Here is a 14,055-nt window from a genome sequence, read left to right as displayed (position 1 = left end):
ACATCATCTATATTCATCATCTATATTCAACATCTATATTCAACATCTATATTCAACATCTATATTCAACATCATCTATATTCAACAACATCTATATTCAACATCTATATTCAACATCTATATTCAACATCATCTATATTCAACATCTATATTCAACATCTATATTCAACATCTATATTCAACATCTATATTCAACATCTATATTCTACATCTATATTCAACATCATCTATATTCAACATCTATATTCAACATCTATATTCTACATCTATATTCTACATCTATATTCAACATCTATATTCTACATCTATATTCTACATCTATATTCTACATCTATATTCAACATCTATATTCAACATCTATATTCAACATCTATATTCTACATCTATATTCAACATCTATATTCTACATCTATATTCTACATCTATATTCAACATCTATATTCAACATCTATATTCAACATCTATATTCTACATCTATATTCAACATCTATATTCTACATCTATATTCTACATCTATATTCTACATCTATATTCAACATCTATATTCAACATCTATATTCTACATCATCTATATTCAACATCTATATTCAACATCTATATTCTACATCATCTATATTCAACATCTATATTCTACATCATCTATATTCAACATCTATATTCAACATCTATATTCTACATCTATATTCTACATCTATATTCTACATCTATATTCAACATCTATATTCAACATCTATATTCAACATCTATATTCTACATCTATATTCTACATCTATATTCAACATCTATATTCAACATCTATATTCTACATCATCTATATTCAACATCTATATTCAACATCTATATTCAACATCTATATTCTACATCATCTATATTCAACATCTATATTCAACATCTATATTCTACATCTATATTCAACATCTATATTCAACATCTATATTCTACATCTATATTCAACATCTATATTCAACATCTATATTCAACATCTATATTCAACATCTATATTCTACATCATCTATATTCAACATCTATATTCAACATCTATATTCTACATCTATATTCAACATCTATATTCAACATCTATATTCAACATCTATATTCAACATCTATATTCTACATCTATATTCAACATCTATATTCAACATCTATATTCAACATCTATATTCAACATCTATATTCAACATCATCTATATTCAACATCTATATTCTACATCTATATTCTACATCTATATTCTACATCTATATTCAACATCTATATTCAACATCTATATTCAACATCTATATTCAACATCTATATTCTACATCTATATTCTACATCTATATTCTACATCTATATTCAACATCTATATTCAACATCTATATTCAACATCTATATTCAACATCATCTATATTCAACATCTATATTCAACATCTATATTCAACATCTATATTCAACATCTATATTCAACATCATCTATATTCAACATCTATATTCAACATCTATATTCAACATCTATATTCTACATCATCTATATTCAACATCATCTATATTCAACATCTATATTCAACATCTATATTCAACATCTATATTCAACATCTATATTCAACATCTATATTCAACATCTATATTCAACATCTATATTTAACATCTATATTCAACATCTATATTCAACATCATCTATATTCATCATCTATATTCAACATCTATATTCAACATCTATATTCAACATCTATATTCAACATCATCTATATTCAACAACATCTATATTCAACATCTATATTCAACATCTATATTCAACATCATCTATATTCAACATCTATATTCAACATCTATATTCAACATCTATATTCAACATCTATATTCAACATCTATATTCTACATCTATATTCAACATCATCTATATTCAACATCTATATTCAACATCTATATTCTACATCTATATTCTACATCTATATTCAACATCTATATTCTACATCTATATTCTACATCTATATTCAACATCTATATTCAACATCTATATTCAACATCTATATTCTACATCTATATTCAACATCTATATTCTACATCTATATTCTACATCTATATTCAACATCTATATTCAACATCTATATTCAACATCTATATTCTACATCTATATTCAACATCTATATTCTACATCTATATTCTACATCTATATTCTACATCTATATTCAACATCTATATTCAACATCTATATTCTACATCATCTATATTCAACATCTATATTCAACATCTATATTCTACATCATCTATATTCAACATCTATATTCTACATCATCTATATTCAACATCTATATTCAACATCTATATTCTACATCTATATTCTACATCTATATTCTACATCTATATTCAACATCTATATTCAACATCTATATTCAACATCTATATTCTACATCTATATTCTACATCTATATTCTACATCTATATTCAACATCTATATTCAACATCTATATTCTACATCATCTATATTCAACATCTATATTCAACATCTATATTCAACATCTATATTCTACATCATCTATATTCAACATCTATATTCAACATCTATATTCTACATCTATATTCAACATCTATATTCAACATCTATATTCTACATCTATATTCAACATCTATATTCAACATCTATATTCAACATCTATATTCAACATCTATATTCTACATCATCTATATTCAACATCTATATTCAACATCTATATTCTACATCTATATTCAACATCTATATTCAACATCTATATTCAACATCATCTATATTCAACATCATCTATATTCAACATCTATATTCAACATCTATATTCAACATCTATATTCAACATCTATATTCAACATCATCTATATTCAACATCATCTATATTCAACATCTATATTCTACATCTATATTCTACATCTATATTCAACATCTATATTCAACATCTATATTCAACATCATCTATATTCAACAACATCTATATTCAACATCTATATTCAACATCTATATTCTACATCTATATTCTACATCTATATTCTACATCTATATTCAACATCTATATTCAACATCTATATTCAACATCATCTATATTCAACATCTATATTCAACATCTATATTCAACATCTATATTCAACATCTATATTCTACATCTATATTCAACATCTATATTCAACATCATCTATATTCAACATCTATATTCAACATCTATATTCAACATCTATATTCAACATCTATATTCAACATCTATATTCAACATCTATATTCAACATCTATATTCAACATCATCTATATTCAACATCTATATTCAACATCTATATTCAACATCTATATTCAACATCTATATTCAACATCATCTATATTCAACATCTATATTCATCATCTATATTCAAAATCATATATATTTATTATATATATTTAACATCATATATATTTATTATCATATATATTTAACATCATATGTATTTATTATCATATATATTTAACATCATATGTATTTATTATCATATTTAACATCATATATATTTATTATCATATATATTTAACATCATATGTATTTATTATCATATTTAACATCATATATATTTATTATCATATTTAACATCATATATATTTATTATCATATATATTTAACATCATATGTATTTATTATCATATTTAACATCATATATATTTATTATCATATTTAACATCATATATATTTATTATCATATATATTTAACATCATATATATTTATTATCATATATATTTAACATCATATATATTTATTATCATATTTAACATCATATATATTTATTATCATATTTAACATCATATATATTTATTATCATATATATTTAACATCATATATATTTATTATCATATATATTTAACATCATATATATTTAACATCATATGTATTTAACATGATATATATTTATTATCATATATATTTATTATATATATTTAACATCATATATATTTATTATCATATATATTTAACATCATATATATTTATTATCGTATTTAACATCATATATATTTATTATCATATTTAACATCATATATATTTAACATCATATATATTTATTATCATATATATTTAACATCATATGTATTTATGATCATATACAGTGAAAAAAATGACAGACCTCTACATGCTTTGTAAGTAGGAAAACCTGCAAAATCGGCACTGTATCAAATACTTGTTCTCCCCACTGTATATTTAACATTATATACATTTATTATCATATATATTTAACATCTATATTCAACATTATATGTAATTAACATCAGATGTATTTATCATATATATTTAACAAAATATTTTTTTAAATTCTATATTCAACATTATATGTATTCAACATGATAAATATTTAACAAAATATATATTTAATATCATATGTATTTATCAGACATATTTAACATATTTATTATCATATGTATTTATCAGACATATTTAACAAAATCTATATTTTATATATGTATTTATCATACATAATTTAAAATATATATATATATTTATTATTATACGTATTTATCATACATATTTAACATCATAACATTTTTACGTCATACAGTGCATTCAGAAAGTATTCAGACTCCTTGACATTTTCAACATTTTGTTACGTTACAGCCTTGTTCTAAAATGTATGAATCCCCATCCAACCTGACAGAGCTTGAGAGGATCTGCAGAGAAGAATGGGAGAAACTCCCCAAATACAGGTGTGCCAAGCTTGTAGCGTCATACCCAAGAAGACTGGAGGCTGTAATCGCTGCCAAAGGTGCTTCAACAAAGTACTGAGTAAAGGGCCTGAATACTTATGTAAATGTGATATTTCAAATGTTTTATTTTATTTTTATAAATGTATTTTTATAAATGTATAAAAACCTGTTTTTCCTTTGTCATTATGGGGTATTGTGATGTCATTATGGGGTATTGTGATGTCATTATGGGGTATTGTGATGTCATTATGGGGTATTGAGATGTCATTATGGGGTATTGTGATGTCATTATGGGGTATTGTAATGTCATTATGGGGTATTGTGATGTCATTATGGGGTATTGTGATGTCATTATGGGGTATTGTGATGTCATTATGGGGTATTGTGATGTCATTATGGGTATTGTGATGTCATTATGGGGTATTGTGATGTCATTATGGGTTATTGTGATGTCATTATGGGGTATTGTGATGTCATTATGGGGTATTGTGTGTTGATTGATGAGGGGGGAAAAACTATTTATTCCATTTTATAATAAGGCTGAAACATTAAAAAAAAAAAAAAAGTCAAGGGGTCTGAACTGTATGTATTTAACATGGTATATATTTAACATCAGATATATTTAACATCAGATATATTTAACATCAGATATATTTAACATCGTATATATTCGTATATAAGGTACTGCATCTCAGTGCTATGTGGGGGCTCCCGAGTGGCACAGCGGTCTAAGGTACTGCATCTCAGTGCTATGTGGGGGCTCCCGAGTGGCACAGCGGTCTAAGGTACTGCATCTCAGTGCTATGTGGGGGCTCCCGAGTGGCACAGCGGTCTAAGGTACTGCATCTCAGTGCTATGTGGGGGGGTCCCGAGTGGCACAGCGGTCTAAGGTACTGCATCTCAGTGCTATGTGGGGGTCCCGAGTGGCACAGCGGTCTAAGGTACTGCATCTCAGTGCTATGTGGGGGGGTCCCGAGTGGCACAGCGGTCTAAGGTACCGCATCTCAGTGCTATGTGGGGGGCTCCCGAGTGGCACAGCGGTCTAAGGTACTGCATCTCAGTGCTATGTGGGGGCTCCCGAGTGGCACAGCGGTCTAAGGTACTGCATCTCAGTGCTATGTGGGGGCTCCCGAGTGGCACAGCGGTCTAAGGTACTGCATCTCAGTGCTATGTGGGGGCTCCCGAGTGGCACAGCGGTCTAAGGTACTGCATCTCAGTGCTATGTGGGGGCTCCCGAGTGGCACAGCGGTCTAAGGTACTGCATCTCAGTGCTATGTGGGGGCTCCCGAGTGGCACAGCGGTCTAAGGTACTGCATCTCAGTGCTATGTGGGGGGGTCCCGAGTGGCACAGCGGTCTAAGGTACTGCATCTCAGTGCTATGTGGGGGTCCCGAGTGGCACAGCGGTCTAAGGTACTGCATCTCAGTGCTATGTGGGGGGGTCCCGAGTGGCACAGCGGTCTAAGGTACCGCATCTCAGTGCTATGTGGGGGGCTCCCGAGTGGCACAGCGGTCTAAGGTACTGCATCTCAGTGCTATGTGGGGGCTCCCGAGTGGCACAGCGGTCTAAGGTACTGCATCTCAGTGCTATGTGGGGGCTCCCGAGTGGCACAGCGGTCTAAGGTACTGCATCTCAGTGCTATGTGGGGGCTCCCGAGTGGCACAGCGGTCTAAGGTACTGCATCTCAGTGCTATGTGGGGGCTCCCGAGTGGCACAGCGGTCTAAGGTACTGCATCTCAGTGCTATGTGGGGGTCCCGAGTGGCACAGCGGTCTAAGGTACTGCATCTCAGTGCTATGTGGGGGGGTCCCGAGTGGCACAGCGGTCTAAGGTACCGCATCTCAGTGCTATGTGGGGGGCTCCCGAGTGGCACAGCGGTCTAAGGTACCGCATCTCAGTGCTATGTGGGGGGCTCCCGAGTCGCACAGCGGTCTAAGGTACCGCATCTCAGTGCTATGTGGGGGGGTCCCGAGTGGCACAGCGGTCTAAGGTACCGCATCTCAGTGCTATGTGGGGGCTCCCGAGTGGCACAGCGGTCTAAGGTACCGCATCTCAGTGCTATGTGGGGGGCTCCCGAGTGGCACAGCGGTCTAAGGTACCGCATCTCAGTGCTATGTGGTGGCTCCCGAGTGGCACAGCGGTCTAAGGTACCGCATCTCAGTGCTATGTGGGGGGGTCCCGAGTGGCACAGCGGTCTAAGGTACCGCATCTCAGTGCTATGTGGGGGGCTCCCGAGTGGCACAGCGGTCTAAGGTACCGCATCTCAGTGCTATGTGGGGGGGTCCCGAGTGGCACAGCGGTCTAAGGTACTGCATCTCAGTGCTATGTGGGGGGCTCCCGAGTGGCGCAGCGGTCTAAGGTACCGCATCTCAGTGCTATGTGGGGGGGTCCCGAGTGGCACAGCGGTCTAAGGTACCGCATCTCAGTGCTATGTGGGGGGCTCCCGAGTGGCACAGCGGTCTAAGGTACCGCATCTCAGTGCTATGTGGGGGGGTCCCGAGTGGCACAGCGGTCTAAGGTACTGCATCTCAGTGCTATGTGGGGGGCTCCCGAGTGGCGCAGCGGTCTAAGGTACCGCATCGCAGTGCTAGAGGCGTCACTGCAGAGCCTGGTTCGATTCCAGGCTGTATCACAAACGGCCGCGATTGGGAGTTCCATAGCGCGGCACACAATGGGCCCCGTGTCGTCCGGGTTTGGCCGGGGGAGGCCGTCATTGTAAATGGGAATTTGTTCTTAACTGCCTAGTTAAATGAAGGTTAAAAATAAATAAGCAAACCAGTCAATTGAAATAAATTCATTAGGCCCGAATCTATGGATTTCACATGACTGGGCAGGGGCACATCCATAGATGGGCCTGGGAGGGCATATGCCCACCCATTTGGGAGCTAGGCCCAGCCAATCAGAATTAGTTTTTCCCTACAAAAGGGCTTTATTATAGACAGAAATGCCCCACCCCCTCAGACAATCCCGCAGATGAAGAAGCCGGATGTGGAGGTCCTGGGCTGGCGTGGTTAAACGTAGTCTGCAGTTGTGAGGCCAGTTGGACACACTGCTAAATTCTCTAAAACGACATTGGAGGTGGCTTATGGTAGAGAAATTAACCAAGATGCTCTGGTGGACATTCCTGCAGACAGCATGCCAATCGCACGCTCCCTCAAAACAGGAGACATCTGTGGCATTGTGTTGTGTGAATTTTTTTTTTATAGAAATAAGCCTTTTGTGAATATGGAACATTTCTGGGATCTTTTATTTCAGATCATGAAGCATGGGACCAACACTTTACATTATGCGTTTATAGTGTTGTTCAGTGTATATTTCACATCATATGTTCAACATTGGAACAATGTTATGCTGTGGCTCTTTGGTTTACCCATAACCGCCTGGTCCAGACTGAAGTACGCCACGGCCTTCAGGTGTAGCATGGACAGGTAACCCTGGCAACCATAGGAGAGGTAAGAGAGGTTCAGGATAATACATGGACAGACAGAGGTAGAGAAAGAACAATAGAGATATCGGTAGAGAGAGAGAGCGAGCAAGAGAGAGAGAGTGAGAGAGAGAGAGAGAGAGAGAGAGAGAGAGACAGAGACAGAGAGAGAGAGAGACAGAGAGAGAGAGAGAGAGAGTGAGAGAGAGACAGAGACAGAGAGAGAGAGAGAGAGAGAGAGAGAGAGAGAGAGAGAGAGAGACAGAGAGAGAGACAGAGAGAGAGATGGGGCCGGCCTCAATTAGTCGACTGGTCGATTGTTTGGGCGTTAGGTTGTTGGTCAACCAAGATTGTTTTAGTCGAGCTGTAACAAATATATATAGTACCAGTCAAAAGTTTGGACACATCTACTCATTCAAGGGTTTTTCTTTATTTTTACTATTTTCTGCCTTGTAGAACAGTAGTGAAGACATATGGAATCATGTAGTAACCAAACATTTTTTAAACAAATCAAACTATATTTTATATTTGAGATTCTCCAAAAGTAGCCACCCTTTGCCTTGATGACAACTTTGCACACTCTTGGCATTCTCTCAACCAGCTTCATGAGGTAGTCACCTGGAATGCATTTCAATTAACAGGTGTGCCTTGTTAAAAGTTCATTTGTGGAATTTCTTTCCTTCTTAATGCGTTTGACGCAATCAGTTGTCTTGTGACAAGGTAGGGGTGGTATACATAAGATAGTATCAAGGTGGGAGGGGGGGTATACAGAAGATAGACCTATTTGGTAAAAGACCAAGTCCATAGTATAAGAATATTTTGAAGATAAGATAAGACACAATGCAGAGGATGAGAGGACTAAAAACTAGAGTCCTAATGGTCAAAAGTGTATAAAATATAATAATGGTCAATAGGAAATTAGGAGTTGGGTTTCAGTTCAACATCTATTAGAATCTGTGGAATGTCCTGAACTCAGAGCGACTTGTGCTACGTGGGCCACATTGGACTGTACATTGAGTCTGGGGCAGGATACTTGTTATTTGGCCATTGGCCAAGTTGTACTGCAAGGACTTCTGATTGGTCAACCCAAGGCTAGGGTGAGGGGTTATAAATGGCATCCTGTTCCTTTGTTCAGTGGGAGAATAGTTGAGGACAGGGGAGACTAAACCTATTTTTCTCCCCCTGACTTGCTTTGGAGTGTTATTGAATAATAACGTACATTGCTAACACCTCAACTAAGCAAAGAGAAACGACAGTCCATCATTACTTTAAGACAAGAACTTTGAAAGTTTCTTCAAGTGCAGTCACAAAAAACATCAAGCTCTATGATGAAACTGGCTCTCATGAGGACGACCACAGGAAAGGAAGACCCAGAGTTACCTCTGCTGCAGAGGATAAGTTCATTAGTTACCAGCCTCAGAAATTGCAGCCCAAATAAATGCTTCACAGAGTTCAAGTAACAGACACATCTCAACATCAACTGTTCAGAGGAGACTGCGTGAATCAGGCCTTCATGGTCGAATTTCTGCAAACAAACCACTACTAAAGGACACCAATAAGAAGAAGAGACTTGCTTGGGCCAACGGAAATATGTCCTTTGGTCTGATGAGTCCAAATTTGAGACTTGGGTTTCAACCGCCATGTCTTTGTCAGACGCAGAGTAGATGAACGGATGATCTCTGCATGTGCGGTTCCCACCGTGAAGCATGAAGGAGGTGTGGTGGTGTGGGGGTGCTTTGCTGGTGACACTGTCTGTGATTTATTTAAAATTCAAGGCACACAACCAGCATGGCTTACACAGCATTCTGCAGCAATACGCCATCCCATCTGGTTTGTGCTTAGTGGGAGTATCATTTGTTCTTCAACAGGACAATGACACAACACACCTCCAGGCTATGTAAGAGCTATTTGACCAAGAAGGAGAGTGATGGAGTGCTGCATCAGATGACCTGGTCTCCACAGTCACCCGACCTCAACCCATTTGAGATGAGTCGGAAAACAGAAATAAAGAAAATTAGCCAACAGGTGCTGCTTTTCCTTCATTCCAAGACTGTTGGAAAAGCATTCCAGGTGAAGCTGGTTGAGAGAATACCAAGAGTGTGTAAAACAGTCATCAAGGCAAAGGGTGACTACTTTGAAGGCACTATGGTGGTCTGCTTATACATGTTGGTATTACAGACTCGGTTTAGCTTCTCTGGGAGGCTTGTGTCACTGGGAAGCTCTCGGCTGTGCTTCCCCTTTACAGTATTAATGGTTTGCAAGCTCTGCCTCATCCGACGAGCGTAAGAGCCGGTGTAGTACAATTCGATCTTAGTCCTGTATTGACACTTTGCCTGTTTGATGGTTTGTCGATGTCATCGATGCACTTATTGATGAAGCCAGAGACTGATGTGATGTACTCCTCAATGCCATCGGAGGAATCCCAGAACATATTCCAGTCTGTGCTAGCAAAACAGTCCTGTAGCTTAGCATCTGCTTCATCTGACCACTTTTTTATTGACCTAGTCACGGGTGCTTCCTGCTTTAGTTTTTGCTTGTAAGCAGGAATCAGGAGGATATAATTCTGGTCAGATTTTCCAAATAGAGGGAAAGGGAGAGTTTTGTATGTGTCTTTGTGTGTCTCTGTGTGTGGAGTAAAGGTGGTCCAGAGTTTTTTCCCCTCTGGTTGCACATTTAGCTGATAGAAATTTTATAAAACAGATTTAAAAAACAGATTTAAGTTTCCCTGTATTAAAGTCCCCGCCTCTGGGTGAGTGTTTTCTTGTTTGCTTATGGCAGAAAACAGCTCATTCGATGCCGTCTTAGTGCCTCTGACTGTGGTGGTATGTAAACAGCTACAAAGAATACAGGTGAAAACTCTCTCGGTAGGTACTGTGGTCTACAGCTTATCATGAGATACTCTACCTCAGGCGAGCAATGCGAGCAATAGAGACGGCAGGTAGCCTAGTGGTTAGAGCGTTGGACTAGTAACCGAAAGGTTGCAAGATAGAATCCCCGAGCTGACAAGGTAAAAATCTGTCATTCTGCCCCTGAACAAGGCAGTTAACCCACCGTTCCTAGACTGTCATTGAACATTTTAATTTGTTCTTAACTTACTTGCTTAGTTAAATAAAAAGGTACAAATAAATTAAATTAAAAAAAATAGCTTGAGACTTCCTTAGATATCGTGTACCAGCTGTTATTTACCTCTCTCCCTTTCGATAACCACTCAGCATGAAAGGTAGAAATGTAATGTCTGATGCAGTGGAAACGTCATAAAATAGTCCCACCTGATTACTTCTTATCGGGGCTTGACTTGGACTGAAATAGGTTCCAGTACTCATTTGAGGTGCCAGGACTGTTTATATTTAGGAGCAGGAGCTTCACAATACTTTAGAGATAATATTCTATAAGAGGAACAGGACCTCTACAATACTTTAGAGATAATATTCTATAAGAGGAACAGGACCTCAGGCAGTAGAACATTTGAGGTGCCAGGACTGTTTATATTTAGGAGCAGGAGCTTCACAATACTTTAGAGATAATATTCTATAAGAGGAACAGGACCTCTACAATACTTTAGAGATAATATTCTATAAGAGGAACAGGACCTCAGGCAGTAGAACATTTGAGGTGTCGGTACTCAGCTCCGGTGAGCTCCTGTTCAAGTCACTGCTTCTTATCCCTTCTGCAGTCTCCAGCTGTGTCTGTCCCGAGCTCACTGAGCAGGAAACTCTCAGGGCCCAAAATATTGTATACAATGTTGCAAGTTCTCTAGCTGCAAGCTTCAGGCCAGAACCAAAGTTAATAGTTGATACAATGTTTCAAGTTCGTTGCAGACAGGCCATGTGTAGCCAATGTGATTTATATGAGATGTATTCCTCTCTCTAGGGAGAGAGCCCTAAAGAGAGGGATAGAGGTAGAGAAGAAGAGAGAGGTACCAACCTCCAACCACTCTGTGGCACCAACGTTCCCAAAGTCTCCAGCGTCCCAACTGACAAACAACAGACTCCTCCTGGGGTAGAAACCTAGCACACGCACGCACACACACACACACACACACACACACACACACACACACACACACACACACACACACACACACACACACACACACACACACACGCACACACACACACACACACACACACACACACACACACACACACACACACACACATTGTGGTTGTGTCGAGGTTATATTGTGTTTGTGTTGTGGTTGTGTTATCGTTATATTATGGTTGTGTTATGGTTATATTGTGGTTGTGTTATGGTTATATTGTGGTTGTGTTATGGTTATATTGTGGTTGTGTTATGGTTATATTGTGGTTGTGTTATGGTTATATTGTGGTTGTGTTATGGTTATATTGTGGTTATATTATGGTTGTGTTATGGTTATATTGTGGTTGTGTTATGGTTATATTGTGGTTGTGTTATGGTTATATTGTGGTTGTGTTATGGTTATATTGTGGTTGTGTTATGGTTATATTGTGGTTGTGTTATCGTTATATTGTGGTTGTGTTATGGTTATATTGTGGTTGTGTTATCGTTATATTGTGGTTGTGTTATGGTTATATTGTGGTTGTGTTATGGTTATATTGTGGTTGTGTTATGGTTATATTGTGGTTGTGTTATGGTTATATTGTGGTTTGTTATGGTTGTTTTGTGGTTCGTACCGTTCTGCACCATGTTGCTGAAGGTTCGAGCCAGCTCCAGTAGGATGGCTGTTCCAACCCCGGCCTTCACCGCCCCCGGCCCCCACGCATCTCTCTGGGCCCCCATTATAATGTACTGGTCTACAGGGAGGAGGAGGGGGAGAGAGATATAGGTAGGTCTTAGGTCAGAATCTACAATGAGCTCCACATTGTACATAGTCCCCCCATTTTAGGGGACCAAAGTATTGGGATTCTCTTGTATGTTAATTAAAGTAGTCAAACGTGTAGTAGTTGGTCCCGTATTCCTAGCAGAGATTACCTCATTTAAACATGCAGTAGTTGGTCCCGTATTCCTAGCAGAGATTACCTCATTTAAACGTGCAGTAGTTGGTCCCGTATTCCTAGCAGAGATTACCTCATTTAAACGTGTAGTAGTTGGTCCCGTATTCCTAGCAGAGATTACCTCATTTAAACGTGCAGTAGTTGGTCCCGTATTCCTAGCAGAGATTACCTCATTTAAACGTGTAGTAGTTGGTCCCGTATTCCTAGCAGAGATTACCTCATTTAAACGTGTAGTAGTTGGTCCCGTATTCCTAGCAGAGATTACCTCATTTAAACGTGCAGTAGTTGGTCCCGTATTCCTAGCAGAGATTACCTCATTTAAACGTGTAGTAGTTGGTCCCGTATTCCTAGCAGAGATTACCTCATTTAAACGTGTAGTAGTTGGTCCCGTATTCCTAGCAGAGATTACCTCATTTAAACGTGCAGTAGTTGGTCCCGTATTCCTAGCAGAGATTACCTCATTTAAACGTGTAGTAGTTGGTCCCGTATTCCTAGCAGAGATTACCTCATTTAAACGTGTAGTAGTTGGTCCCGTATTCCTAGCAGAGATTACCTCATTTAAACGTGTAGTAGTTGGTCCCGTATTCCTAGCAGAGATTACCTCATTTAAACGTGCAGTAGTTGGTCCCGTATTCCTAGCAGAGATTACCTCATTTAAACGTGTAGTAAGTAGTTGGTCCCGTATTCCTAGCAGAGATTACCTCATTTAAACGTGTAGTAGTTGGTCCCGTATTCCTAGCAGAGATTACCTCATTTGATTAGATTTGGCCAATAGAACTCAATGCTATATAATGTATTGTGTCATTTTGGAGTCATTTTAATTGTAAATAAGTATAGAATATGTTTATAAACACTACATGAATGTGGATGCTACCATGATTAGGGATAATCCTGAATGAATCATGAATAATGATGAGTGAGAAAGTTAGAGGCATAATTACCATACCCTCTACCCTCTACCCCCTATCTCCTACCCTCTACTCCTTACCCCCTAT

General features: G+C 37.7%; 1 protein-coding gene across 3 annotated transcripts in view; it reads right to left on the bottom strand.

Moving 5' to 3' along the window:
• Positions 1 to 14,055, bottom strand: part of tfr2 (transferrin receptor 2) — a 172,591-nt gene that overhangs the window by 76,203 nt on the left and 82,333 nt on the right. For all 3 annotated transcript variants that reach the window (XM_036958415.1, XM_036958416.1, XM_036958417.1), the window contains 3 exons: positions 12,740 to 12,859; positions 12,009 to 12,091; positions 8,031 to 8,094 (listed from right to left, as the gene is read on the bottom strand). In XM_036958415.1, coding sequence (XP_036814310.1) covers positions 8,031 to 8,094; positions 12,009 to 12,091; positions 12,740 to 12,859 — 267 coding nt within the window. The remainder of the gene's footprint in view (positions 1 to 8,030; positions 8,095 to 12,008; positions 12,092 to 12,739; positions 12,860 to 14,055) is intronic.

The sequence above is a fragment of the Oncorhynchus mykiss genome, chromosome 21, assembly GCF_013265735.2.
Source record: "Oncorhynchus mykiss isolate Arlee chromosome 21, USDA_OmykA_1.1, whole genome shotgun sequence".
NCBI classification, from domain to species: Eukaryota; Metazoa; Chordata; class Actinopteri; order Salmoniformes; family Salmonidae; genus Oncorhynchus; species Oncorhynchus mykiss.
This window is presented reverse-complemented; position numbering and strand designations above follow the sequence as displayed.